The sequence below is a fragment of the Xenia sp. Carnegie-2017 genome, unplaced genomic scaffold (genome assembly GCF_021976095.1).
Source record: "Xenia sp. Carnegie-2017 unplaced genomic scaffold, XeniaSp_v1 HiC_scaffold_22, whole genome shotgun sequence".
Taxonomy (NCBI): domain Eukaryota; kingdom Metazoa; phylum Cnidaria; class Anthozoa; order Malacalcyonacea; family Xeniidae; genus Xenia; species Xenia sp. Carnegie-2017.
This window is the reverse complement of record NW_025813485.1, coordinates 17,432,886-17,445,722: the sequence shown is the minus strand read 5'-3', so window position 1 is coordinate 17,445,722 and position 12,837 is coordinate 17,432,886. Positions and strand designations below refer to the sequence as shown.

Here is a 12,837-nt window from a genome sequence, read left to right as displayed (position 1 = left end):
TTTTTGTAAAATTCTCCTTTATTAGTTGAGAAATATTTTACTAAAATTGAATTGCAATGGACATATCAACGGAACAGATGGAAGCACATGCTGCAAGATTAATATTGAACGCTTGCTTTTCACAACATTATTGGTGTATAATTTCGTAGGAGCACAATACTCATAAAGTATGCCTAAACATGTTTGCTCTAAAGAAATTTGTTGTGTATTTTAAATGTTTAATGATTATTAGTGTATCACCGAATCGTTAAATTGGCTTCATTATCGTTGGGAAATTGTCTAAAGACAAAAGGTAAGTAGATATTAAGATATGATAATTTATGATTAGATTTCCAGTTTGGATGAAACATTAATGCTGTAGCATTGAAATTCATGATGGTTAAATTGCTATAAGCTCTATATTCTGTTTCTGCATCTTAAGTTTTTGCTTGAAGCTACGAAGGCAACATCGACATGGATTTTTTGTAAACAATGAAAGAATGTAAGGGTGCAGTCGTTTAAAGAGAATCATTCACCTCGAAGACATTATTTAGGCTTGTTTCTTATAAGGTCAGAACATTTTTATGATCAAACTTAAGATTGAAGCATAGGTAAATGTAATTCTAATTCAGTTGTTATCAGCTGATCTGTGCTACTTTTTTGTTTTTGTATTTAGATATTTGTATTCGTAATTTTTCGACGGAGTAAACAGTTTTAAAAAGTTTATGAAAAAAAAACTCCGTTTCTATTTAAAATTTAGAAAATATGTTTTGGTATTCCTATTCATACACAAGATTTAGAAATAGATAAAGATTTAGTAAGCAAAGAATAGAAAAAGCTTTAAACTGACTGGTTGATTTTCTTCATGTTGTCCCTCGTTAAAAGACACGGCGGACGACTTATAAAAAAAATCAATAACAACATCAATTTTTTGATATTTTCCTTACTATATAATAGATGATACTGTATGCATAAACAAACATGATCTACAGCAAAAAATATTCGTGATGAAGATGAGATTCATCACCAAAAATGTTTACTACCCAAATTTCTTATTCATTTCCAAAAACAATTTCCTAATCCACTTTTGTGTGTGCTGTAAAACCAATAAATTCTAAAAACAAGGCTTAATTTCCGCGCTTGTAAGAGAGATACAAGGAGATGTGTATGGATTGACGTATATAATTTCTGCGTTTGTGGTTTGCATTTAAAGTTTCTATCCATCAGCAAATAAAAAACAGATAAACCAAATATAAACCAAATGCTTCGATATTTTGATATTTACGATAATAATAGTTGTATGTTTTCAGTGTTCTATCATCAAACTTGTGCAGCTATGATTTTCCATTCAATTGCAGTTTTAAGGATAAAAAATGATGCGTTTTGTTGTCATCTTGTGGTTGATGCTGGCCGTGACTCTTAAATTGGCCGTCAAATCGGGATGGAACAAAAAGTTTGAATTTTGTGAAGATAAATGGAATGTGTTTGTTCAAGAAAAAAATAAATTGGAAGAAAGGTGCGGAAATTTGTCTTTAACTAATGGTTGCATCGAAGAGAAAAATTATCTTTTGGAACGATTCAGGATGTTCAGTGAAATTTGTCCACTTGAAGGTAATCTATATATTTTACATTTGCCTTTACATACGTACTTTCATATAAAAGTTTACTGTTGGAGAAAATTTAATTTGCAAAAAACTAGGGTAGAAAAAGGTATACTTGTATTTTTTTACATATCTATTGCGTATGCAAAACTGCAGACCTACGTACATTGGTAACATTGCTGTATCAGAAACATGGATTTCCTCACTAAAGAGTCAAGTTTAGCAAGATCAAAAGATTAAGTCGTTGGCTTTTTAGTCTAAAAAATAGAAATTAAACTGTTTTTCAGTTTTATTCCGTGGCTACGTTCATCTTTAATGGATGTAGCTTGTCATGGTCTGTTTCTTATGCAGATCGAACGACTTTGTTATACATCACTCTCCTGCTACATATGGTAATACGACCATGCATGTCTATTTTTATTTTTCAAATAAAATTTTTCAGGTAAATGTTCGTGTGCAAAAAATGTCGTGAACAAAATCCTCGAAGGTCGGAAACGAGTAGCAAATATATCTTGGAGTGAACCGGAAAACTTCACTTGTTCCCATAAATACATAAAAGAAGGAGAGGAAAAGCCGAACATTAGTTCTCCACAGTGGTTCTTAATAGGACAGCACAAAATTCCGTACAAGTACTTTCTATATGGTGGAAAAATTTCAACATGCTATGTTCATATTAACATTAACATAAGTAAGTATAACCATGTTTGGAAATTGGTATGAACATATAGATCATATATATAGAAAAAGTTGTTTGAGAAAGATACAATTCGCGGTTTTTCGTCAATTATGCACTCATATTACTTTGGAATTTTGATTACATAAAGAAGAGGTTTCCCGATAAGCACACTAGACATCGTTTTGACTTCAATATAAAGTTGAATTATGTCATGCATGTCAAAACGTTGATCTACCTTAAAAATAAATTCATCAATTTAAGTTGAATTATGTATACGAGTACAAAATTTCAATGTAAGAAGTCGAAGTTCATTCGTGAAAATCATAGTAAAAATGTAGCTTTAGTTCAATTATAATTTAAATTATCGTTTTGTTACAAACAAATTGTTATCAGCTCAAAAATTGTGATCATTTCGCACAGGGGCGGATCTAGGATTTTTCAAACATCAGTCATAAAACGTAGGAGGCGCTCCGCACCTAGGGGGTCTGAGGCATTCTCCCCTGAGAAATTTTGAATTTCAGAGCCTTGAAAATGCCATTTTCAGCTTTTTAGAGCAATACAAAATGTATTTTGTGGGCATCGTTTTGCGTAAAACAGCACATTTTGCTTACGTTTTTCCAAAAAATAAAGTGAACAATACTTGAATGTTTTGCCAAATATTTAGGCTCATTATCATGCCAAATATATGGCTCATTAGCATGTGTAGGAACGTAAAATTTATTTTACAATAATGCTATTCAAAAAGACATTGTCTTTAAAATTTCTACCAAATTGTCAGGCATAGACCAACCTAAGACCCCATTCAAACCTCTATGTAATGAGTCAAGTTAGAAATGTGGTACTACAAAGGACAGTTCATAGATATAGAAAAGCTCAGACTTCAAACCATGCAAGTTTATTGTAACCTTTTACCCATCTCCACATACAGTGCCAGCAAATTCACCTTTTGAAAAAAACTCAAAATTTTTCTTCCAAAGATTAAGCAAAATTATCAGAGTGAAATTTGCAATTAAGGACAGCTTAATGCCATCAATGTTTATTAGGCATTTCACTAGACTATTATCTTCTGTAAGTATATGCAAGGTGTGCTATATAGCAATCACTAGAAGCATTGTATTATCAAATACAAACAGAATGTAACCAGCATGTCTTTAATTATATAATTACATGAATGTTAAAATTGGTTCATGTGTCATGCTTACTGGTTATGACAAATATATTTTCATATGATCAAAGCTCGTTTAAATGTAAATCTGAAATAATTTAGTTTAGAAATTATAATGATCATCAGAAAAATTACCTAGTGATCATGAAAAATACTTTGCTGTCTTGCCAAATTTCAAGGTTTATCTGCATACATAGGAAGATATTTTTACTTTATAGAAAATGCTTTTCATACATCAATAGCCCTTTGTAATTTATGGCAAACAATCTGGTATGAGCCGTAGATCAACACACCTTGACATCTCTACATGAGGCGTTCAGTTAGAAAAGGGGACATTATGTGACATGGGACAATATTTCATGTATGTGAAATACTCAGGTTTAATACCATTCCAGTCAAATTGTCAAAATAAAAAGCTTCATGGATTAGAAATGACTCAAAATCACAGGTTATAGTAAACAGCTTCTCATGTAATCAATGTTAGTTTTTTCAAATCTTAAGCAATGTGTAGTATAACTGTCTAATGAATGAATGATCAATGATCATAAACTGAAAAGCCCCAAAAATTTGTTTATGATAAAGTAAATAATAGTATGGCGCCTTAGGGCTAGTTGTATAGATACTGCCAGTTCTGGCGCAACTCCGGTCTTGGAGGCTGCGTACATAAATCTGAGCGCCCCAGCCCTAGTTCGTTTACACATTACTTCGTACTGTGTATACATGGGTCCCGACAAAAATCGCACCAATTCTGGCGCACCTCACAGTTTGAAAAGGAGTATACACAAATCTAAGCGCCCCAGCCCTAGCTCGCGTATGTTCTTGTTATTATGCTAGCATAATATGAAAGTGTTTTTATGCAGTGCGGTGTTTGAAATTAAATGAAGATATGATCTTCGCACTTTGCTGGACAATTTAAGCAATTGTCTCATGAGCCTGAAAAATTCAGGTGACTCAACGGGATTCGAACCCATGACCTCTGCGGTGCCGGAGCAGTGCTCTGACCAACTGAGCTATGAAGTCACACAGTGGTGAGCAGGTCAATTTTGTTGGGCTCATGTTTTCTCGTTAAAGGAATGTCATCTCGCCGGCCCCCCTCTCCGCCTGCAGAGTAATACGCATAGGAGGGCGTCCCACCCTCCTCACAGCGCCATCGGAACGACGATATTCAACCCGCTTGGCGGCCTGAGCTTGGGTGAGAACGGTCTCCAGCTGCGTACGGGTGGGGCGGTCAAAAGCGTATTCCCATGCAGAGATCGAGCTCGGTGGATCTTGCTCGGCATCGTATTGGCAGCGGAAGCGCGTTAAATTCGTCACAGGAGCTTTCCTTGCTTGGAGCCAAATCTCGACTGCTTGGGTCATACACAAATCTAACGCCATGCTGATGATATGTATCAGGGGAACTCAAGATAATACACCCTATAGGTACGTCTCCAATTGTATCCGTACGTGCCCCGGTGGTCCGAGAAAATCCGCGGGACTGCGGCATAGCGAGTGAAAAGAGAGGTGCCTTCACCCCGCCAGAAGAGATGGAAGTTCTAACCCCAAGCCTCTCGCAGTTTACCGTTGCTTATATGATACCACTCGTTTTCAGCCCGCTCAATCCAAAGATTCTGAATCTTTATCTTGCCATTCTTCAGATTCGCACCCTCCCCAAAAACCGCGCCACTACAACGTCCTGTCGTACGAGATCAGACAGCGTTCCTGTAACAATTCTCGGTAAACCACTCAAACGGTCATCAAGGCCATGGAGGTCGAGCTTGTTTACCTTCAGCTGTGCGACAGTATGAGAGAGAGTGCCCTCAGTATCCTCATTCCCAATTTTTTTTTGTTATGCACGACATCATCCTGCAAACGAGCAAGCTGCTCCTCCTGATTACTGATCACCGAAGCAGCCGCCGTCTTATCCCAAGTGGTCGTCCAAAATACCATGTCCATAAAACATTCAAACAAGGCCCTGAGCGTTCAATATAGCAAGACACTTGCTAATGATGCGGCTCCTGTTAATGAGAAGCGCATTAATAAAGGCAGCATCGCTAGTCATCTTGCCTCTGATACCTCCAGGCATAAAATGACCATCATAATTTATAAGTTTGCTCTCGTGTGTTTTGGAGTAGGTCTCAAGCAAGGCCGCCAAATCACCGAGCTTCTGCCCTGACCCCGGTACGCAAGAGCATGCTGTTTGATCTCCTGCAACTTCTGCCTCGCCAGGCGAAACTAGGGATGGCCGAAGTCGACTACGGCGTTAGCGACCACCTCAAAGGGATACCTGCTGAGAAACTGTTGGTTTACGTTGTTCACAAGCACGCGATAATCAGCCACAATGGCAAGACGCATATCCTTATCCGCCTGAGGCTCCCTGAGATTGGCTTCAAACCCTTGTGGGTTTTCCGTAAACAATTGTACCAGCTGCGCATGCGGAGTGAAATAGTTGCTTTTGAGAAAGGCCTCGGGAATCTTCTGGCCCGCCAGAAAGCGGCCAAAGACGAGCAGCAGCAAGCGATCGAACTCTCCCTCTTTCCGAGTCTGGAGAGAGGGCGCGGTTGTAGTGACCGCCGCGAGTTGGTTTTTCAAACGGACATCAGCGACGCTGTCGCTAACTTGGCCTGTATCTTCAGAATAGTTCAGCAACCTGGATTTTACCACACTCAGGACCGACTCTTCATTGATAAGCTCAGGGTGGCCCTCAAACAAGGCATAGAGCTCTTTTATGCTTGGGTGTTTTTTTAGCTCCAGCAAGCTCAACTTAGCAAGGGGATAGTTTGGTATATACTGCAATGCATTGCGCAGGAAGGAGATGAAATTCCGGTGGCAATTTGGTGCTCCAGCCCCCTTTGCTCGGGCCCCTTCGGGGAGATATCCCAAGACCTCCATAAAGGACTAAGCGCGTTTGATAATGTGCTCGGGTTGGCTCTCGAGCCAACTGGAGGACCTCCAGCCACCGCACCTTTGGAATGAGGAAGGCCGAAAGATAACCATCCGCCACCCGCTCAAGCCGCTGTGGTAGACCATCAACGATCCGCACTCAAATATGTTCCATTTTCTTCAAACATACGCTTAACAATCTGGTGATATCCCTCCCGAACTTCTTTCTCTAATTCTTGTTCAGATTTTTCTAGTAATGACGGAGAAAGGAAAGCTTTCACTGAAAGTCCACCGCAATAGATTTTTCGTCGCAATAGTAGGCGAATCGCTGATTGGTGCAGTCCATAGCGAGGATCAGGCGCTCGCAGCGGGTCAAAAGTTTCTCGTACAGTTTGAAGATGAGAGCCTGTTTATTGCCCGTGCTGCCGAAGAGCGAATTAAGAAACCGCTTCACATTCGACTTATCCGTGAATCGGAAGAGATAGAGAATGTTTGTGTTAACCTTCATGTCCTTTATGTTGTCGAAGCTCTGGGAGAGGAAGAAGACGTTCAATTTCAGATGATGGCTATACATCGTAAAGAACTTATAGAGGCATTCCCTCCGCATTTGAGATTCATGACGTCGATGATGACGTAGGACTCCGGCTCTAGTCTCGTATCCTCGATCGATTCAGGCATGACGGAATAATGCTTTAAGACCGTGTTAGGTTGGATATATTGATCAGCGGAGGTGTTCGAAATGACGTAAAGCCTTTTCGGACGAACGTGAGCAAGGAGCCGTTTCATGAAGAAGCTCTTGCCCATATTGCTCTGACCCAAGAGCAAAACATTCTGCACCCATTTTTTGAGTGAAGGCAGAAGCTCGTCAAATCATTCTTTTTTGTGAAATTCAAACCCGAAGATAGCGGGGTATTTGCCCCCACCAGTGCTAGTATCGCGCGTGATAACACTTGGAAGAACAGTAGGCGCGGGCGCCTCTGATGACGTCGGGACGACTGACCCGGGGAATAACAGCCGAAAATCCATTTCGGAAAGATATCCACCGCTCTAAATGTTGAACGACTGGCCGATGTGGGCGCTCGTCGGGGTGGAAGACGCGGCCCGCAAGGTCTGGGAGATGCTGTTGCTGATGGGCTGACGGAAACGTGAACCCGCCGCGGGCGCCGAAGCAAGGACATTGGGTGCCAAACTTGTGGCTGACGATTTCAACTTAGAAATGGCCCTCGATTTTGCGCGTTTCGCTGCTCTCTTGCCCGTGCTCCTTGCAGCATCCAGGAGCATGCTCTTGAATTCATCCAAACCGCTATTCTTCGCTCGCCCCGTGGTCTTCCGTCGTGTCCCTGCTGTTCTTCTAGGGCTTTTAAACCTTACGTGAAACATAATGTTAAATGGACTGCGTAAAATTTTGTGTAAATTTACGCAACTAATTGCGTAAATCATCTCATTTAACTAAAATTTTGAGTTCTGTCAACTTAAAACTACGGTAAAATCTTAACTTACTTTTTTGAATTGAAAATATACAAATTTCTTTGAGTAAACAATTTGCTCATTTTTGTGTAAATTGTTATACACAAAATCATGTAGAGCAGAGCGTTAAAGTGAAGAGTTGCGCAATTTAGACAAGTTTTACAATGTTTTGTAATAAGTGTAATCAAATTAATTTTTAAGTTGACTCATAAAATATATATTATTTACCGGAAGGGATGTCTGCACGGAAAATATATTTTCACGAGTTCTTAAAAATCCAGTAATCCACATATAATCGATGCATGTTATCTTTACTTTGACTAGCGCCGCATATGCTGCATGACGCTGTCAGCTAGTTAGTATTACGACTATTAATATATGCTTGGTCTTGTAGTATACATGTCTTATTGATCAATGTAATTTTCTACACAATACACATTGAAAGTTTTTTTTGATAATATCAGCAAAAATTGTATGTATTTTATGATAACATAAAAAAGTCGATGTATTTATTTGATCGAAGGTAAGAATAGCTTTTGCAAACAAAGCTTTTATATTTTGTACTTTTTAAATAAAGTTTCTTTTCTCTTTCTAAACCAGCTCCTTTGTCCAATAAATTTCATGCGACGTATGTATGCAAGAAAATATAAAAATTTCTTCAAACTAATTTCTTTACACTAATTTTGGCTTACATAGCCAGTGAAATGCAATCTTACGTATTAGAATGAAACAAAAACCCTTTTTTCAATGTTGTATTTAAGTATAACTTGCTTTGCTTGATTCCTCTCCTATTTACTTACAGCGAATGTCTGTGACTTTGAACATGGCCTGTGCACGAATTTATGTCCATGGCACAATGTTGAGGGAGTTGATGATTACAACTGGATTGTCCGCAATTCCTTGACGCTTGGTAAGTTCTGAAACAGGAGAGCTTTTTAATGTGTGCAAGTAGAAAAAATATCGAGTTTCATGATAAAAAACTAATTTGATCTCTTGAAACACTGAGTGAGTTTTCGTAAATGGAGAACTGGATAGCTTGGTAAAGCGAGTAAGATAATAAATATTGGTTATTACTTAATGTAATTACGCTTGTGAATTGTGAGGTGCAGACGGTACTAAGCCCAATTCGTAGGTGGATGATTTGGAGTTTAGGTTTGTAAAGCAACGTGGAGGGCAATGACGACTTTGACAGAAGACTTAGTTCACTATATAGAAGATCACGTTGTAATGGCGAAGGCTTCAGTTTTGGTATGATGTCATTTTTATATAGTAGAGAGGCTTTATTGATGAATTAGATGAAGATCGTTCAGTGAGATTTTGTTTTCAAAAATGACTACTCTGATTTTGAATTGAGCTGAAATTCCACTTGAATTAAGTTGATGACACGTCACAAGAGCAAACTGCAGGCAGTCATTGCTCAGATAAGGCTTCTTCTAATTTCTTTAAGAATATTATTATTTGTTTTGTTTTTCTTTATTGTTTTTAAGTTCTTTATAGCAATTGTTAATATGCATGGCAACGTTTAGAGAGGAGATTAATAGTTGTGCCATTAAATGAGTCAGCGAAAGCTGAAAGTTTTTTCATGCATGAATGTTGTAAAATCGGTGGGTCAAAGCAGTAATTGCTATTTCTTCACATAACGACAATTTTCTTGTCATTAAATCTCTTCTTCAACTTAGCCTTTAACGTTTTTCGTGATCTCATACAGGATCAATATTTATGGAAGTAAATTTCGATCCAGTAGCACAGTAGCTTCTTGAATACTAACAAGTTCTACATTCTCGGCAATATCAACATAACTGGCCATTCTTTCAGTCTCATTTGAGAACACTTAGAACTTCTCTCTTCCGTTACAGGCTTTCAACTTCTTATTGATCAAAACAATAGGACTTTGGTCATACTAATCGTAAACATTTTTGAAGAAAATTTAGGTGTCGTAGGGATATATACTTAATTATCATGATGTATCGAATAAAACGATTGATACAACACCTATAGCCAGAGCACTAAAAGTAGCTAGCGGCATAACGCTGAAGTTTGCTTCAACGTAATAAAATTATCTACTGCCATATGCAAAATCCAAAAGCTAGTATCTTTGAGGAAACAAATTTTTCTTAATTTTTTTTATTCAAAAGCTCTGACTGGTTAAAGCTAGAAACAAACAACAACTATCGAAATTAGAAACTCTTAATTTTCTTCCCACCCTTGACAAACTGTCACATTTTCCACGACATGAGAATTATAGGGCTCTCCGATGGGTGTGATATAACCGCCCCTGCTCGCCCTCTTCCGCCCCTCCTGAACAACTATAATTTTTTATTCATAAATTTACAAATAAAAAATTGGTGAAATAAATTTTACAATTACACAAAAATCTTAATTATCTTACTGTACAAGGCGTTTAGAACAACATAAATCGATCTCTTTACGAGCATTACTATAATGGTTGATCAAGCAATCTTAAATAAATGATTTATCAATAAATATGCATTCTTTATATATCTAGTCTACACAGTAACTATATTTTACATTTTCTCTTGTGTTGCAGGACGATATCTTTATTCTGCATCAAGTTTACCTGGCAAAGCTTGGTTGGTGGGAAACTATCGAAACGACTCTCTTGTGTGCTTTTCATTTTCGTATATTTCTTTTCGCAGTCATGGGATATTAAATATCTACCAAGAATATTTTCACAATAGTTACAATGTGCTACTGTGGTCATTAAGTGGTGACCAAGGAACTAAGTGGAGAAAAGGCCAAGTCACAGTTAATTTTACCATGGGTCAATCTAGGGTACGCAACTTACACATATTTATACAACTTAAAATTAAACTTTAGCAATTTGTCCGAGCCGCTTACTTTTCTTTATAGTTAATCGTTGAAGCTGTCGTGCGTGGATACACAAGAAACTTTGTAGCTCTCGACAATCTTGCTTTTGCTTCAGGAAGCTGCGACACAATACCAAAGGTGGCCATTCCTGGCAATGCTTTTGGTAAGTATTTGTTTTCTTGGATTGTGAAGTGTTTTGCTTAATCACTTTTGTTGTTTTTATGTTCTTGGAAATTTTCTAACTTTTTATTTGTTTTATAGTTAACTTACATAATGAGACAGAAAACATTGAATACAATAAATAAATCAACTGTAGAATTTTTATTGTCAGTCAACGTTTTAGTTTCATTAATCGTCTTTATAGATTGTTCAATTGGATCATTCTTTTCTTTTGAAGGTAAGAAATGTGAAAAATGTCCCACCTATACATATCAACCATATCCAAATCAAATTCGTTGTCTTACCTGTAATGATGGTAAAGTTACCATCAATGTTGGTGCAGTGAGTGAACGAGAATGTATAAAAGGTAATTTTTATTATTATTAGTAAAATTTCTGTTTTGAAAAATCAATGTATTATAAACATATTTTTGTTTTGATGTTTTCCTTATTTTTTCTACTAAATGGAATAATCCCCAACGTAAAAACTTGTACATACCTTGTTTGCAGAACTAGATTTGATAATATACTTATATGTCGTATGTTATTTCGTAAAAATCCGTATTTCTTGCACGTCTTTCAACGCTCCATTCTGTGACGATAGAAATGAAGACACTACTTGTTGTTGATTTTCTTTATCAATTTTATGAAGCAGCATTTTAAAATATTTATTCATGATTTTTGTAATTTTGAACATCGGGAGTATTTGCGTTGATTTTAACCTTGGTTATCTATACATAACCACATGAAGGAAACACTTTGACAAAATACTAAAACAACAAAGATAAACTGAAACCATGTATAATTGAACAACAATGTATATATGGTAATTTTCAGCATTGCTACTTACAATTCAGTATTAAAAAATCAATGTATTGTATAGTTAATATATTGATAAGTTTTGCTGTCACTACTTGGTGTTTCACGCCATAGGGCGATCTTCAGGAAACTGACAGATAATTTATTATTTACTGTATATGCAATTGGTTATTAGGTACTAGATTACATAACGGCATGCACTACAATAAAGCATGTCTGGATTACCATTCTTTAAACTTATATATATGTACTTTAGAAAGATAAAAGTTTATCCGGATAAGTTATTTTATTAATGGTGGATTTAGGTGATTGAATGACGTGAAATATGTTGTTGTGGGTTTGGGTGTATTGTGAATAGGATTGTGATAATATATATTATTACCGTGAGTTGCTGTGGTTTGAGTGTCGTTAGTAGATTTTTTGTCGTTTTTCTTTAGCTGTGAATATATACGATAGGTATGTCAATATGTTTGTTCATTGTGTCGTTGTCTTTACTGTACCAAGCGTCTTTAAATTTGCGTGCGTGTTTTGTCTGTGCGCGTCCGAGTACTTTAATTTCTGTCCAATCCTATGCGTCGTTATTTGCAAACGTGTGTTCTGTCGTTAATGAGTTTGGATCTCGTCGTTTTATGGCGTTTTTGTGTTCTGTGAGTCTTGTTTCGATTTTCTTCGATTTTTGTCCTATATGTATTGTTTTGAGCAATCTTTAAATGGCATCATGTAGATTGCGTCCGTTGTATCATGAATTGTTGTTGTTTTGTCTTTATGTTTGGCAAAATATGATTTGTCTTTGTGTTGGTTTGTTTGCGACGTTTATATTGAATGGTCGAAGAAGTCATGCAGTCTTTTTTGATGTTCCGTTTATGTATGCATGGATGTGATTGTTTTTACTGTTTCATCGGGTTATTCGTTACTTTTGTTGGTTTGGGTTTTGTTTTGTGTTTTGTTTATAATTTTGTTTATAAATTTTCTATTGTAATTGTTTTTATAAATGTGGAGTATAAGTAATTGCGTTCTGTTTTCTTAGCCTTTTCGGTGTTACAATAAGTGTTGATTCTGATGAAAAGGTGTTCGTATGCAGCATATTTTGTGTTGTGTTGGGTGATTGATGTTGAAATCAAATATTTGGTCTGTGTGGGTCGTTTTGCGGCACAATATGTGTGTTTAGTGTGCTGTTCTAGTCAGTAGGATACAGAGAAAAGTAAGTTGTTTTCATGTCTTCATCTTTAGTAAAGGTTATGTTTATTATTGTATTGTTTAAGGTTTGTAGGATTTGTTCAG

General features: G+C 36.9%; 1 protein-coding gene across 1 annotated transcript; it reads left to right on the top strand.

Moving 5' to 3' along the window:
* Positions 1 to 112: 112 nt before the first annotated feature.
* On the top strand, positions 113 to 2,335 carry LOC124445255. Its single transcript, XM_046995959.1, has 4 exons — positions 113 to 292; positions 1,345 to 1,590; positions 2,023 to 2,268; positions 2,322 to 2,335. Exons 2-4 carry the CDS (start codon positions 1,353 to 1,355, stop codon positions 2,333 to 2,335), a joined length of 498 nt encoding a protein of 165 aa, XP_046851915.1. The 5' UTR covers positions 113 to 292; positions 1,345 to 1,352.
* Positions 2,336 to 12,837: the final 10,502 nt, after the last annotated feature.

What these genes read in the sequence shown, in the direction of transcription:
- LOC124445255 (XM_046995959.1), top strand. Translation starts at nt 1,353, where the DNA reads ATGATGCGTTTTGTTGTCATCTTGTGGTTGATGCTGGCCGTGACTCTT. An exon ending in TGAAATTTGTCCACTTGAAG is followed by an intron (nt 1,591 to 2,022) that starts GTAATCTATATA and finishes AAAATTTTTCAG; the next exon opens with GTAAATGTTCGTGTGCAAAA.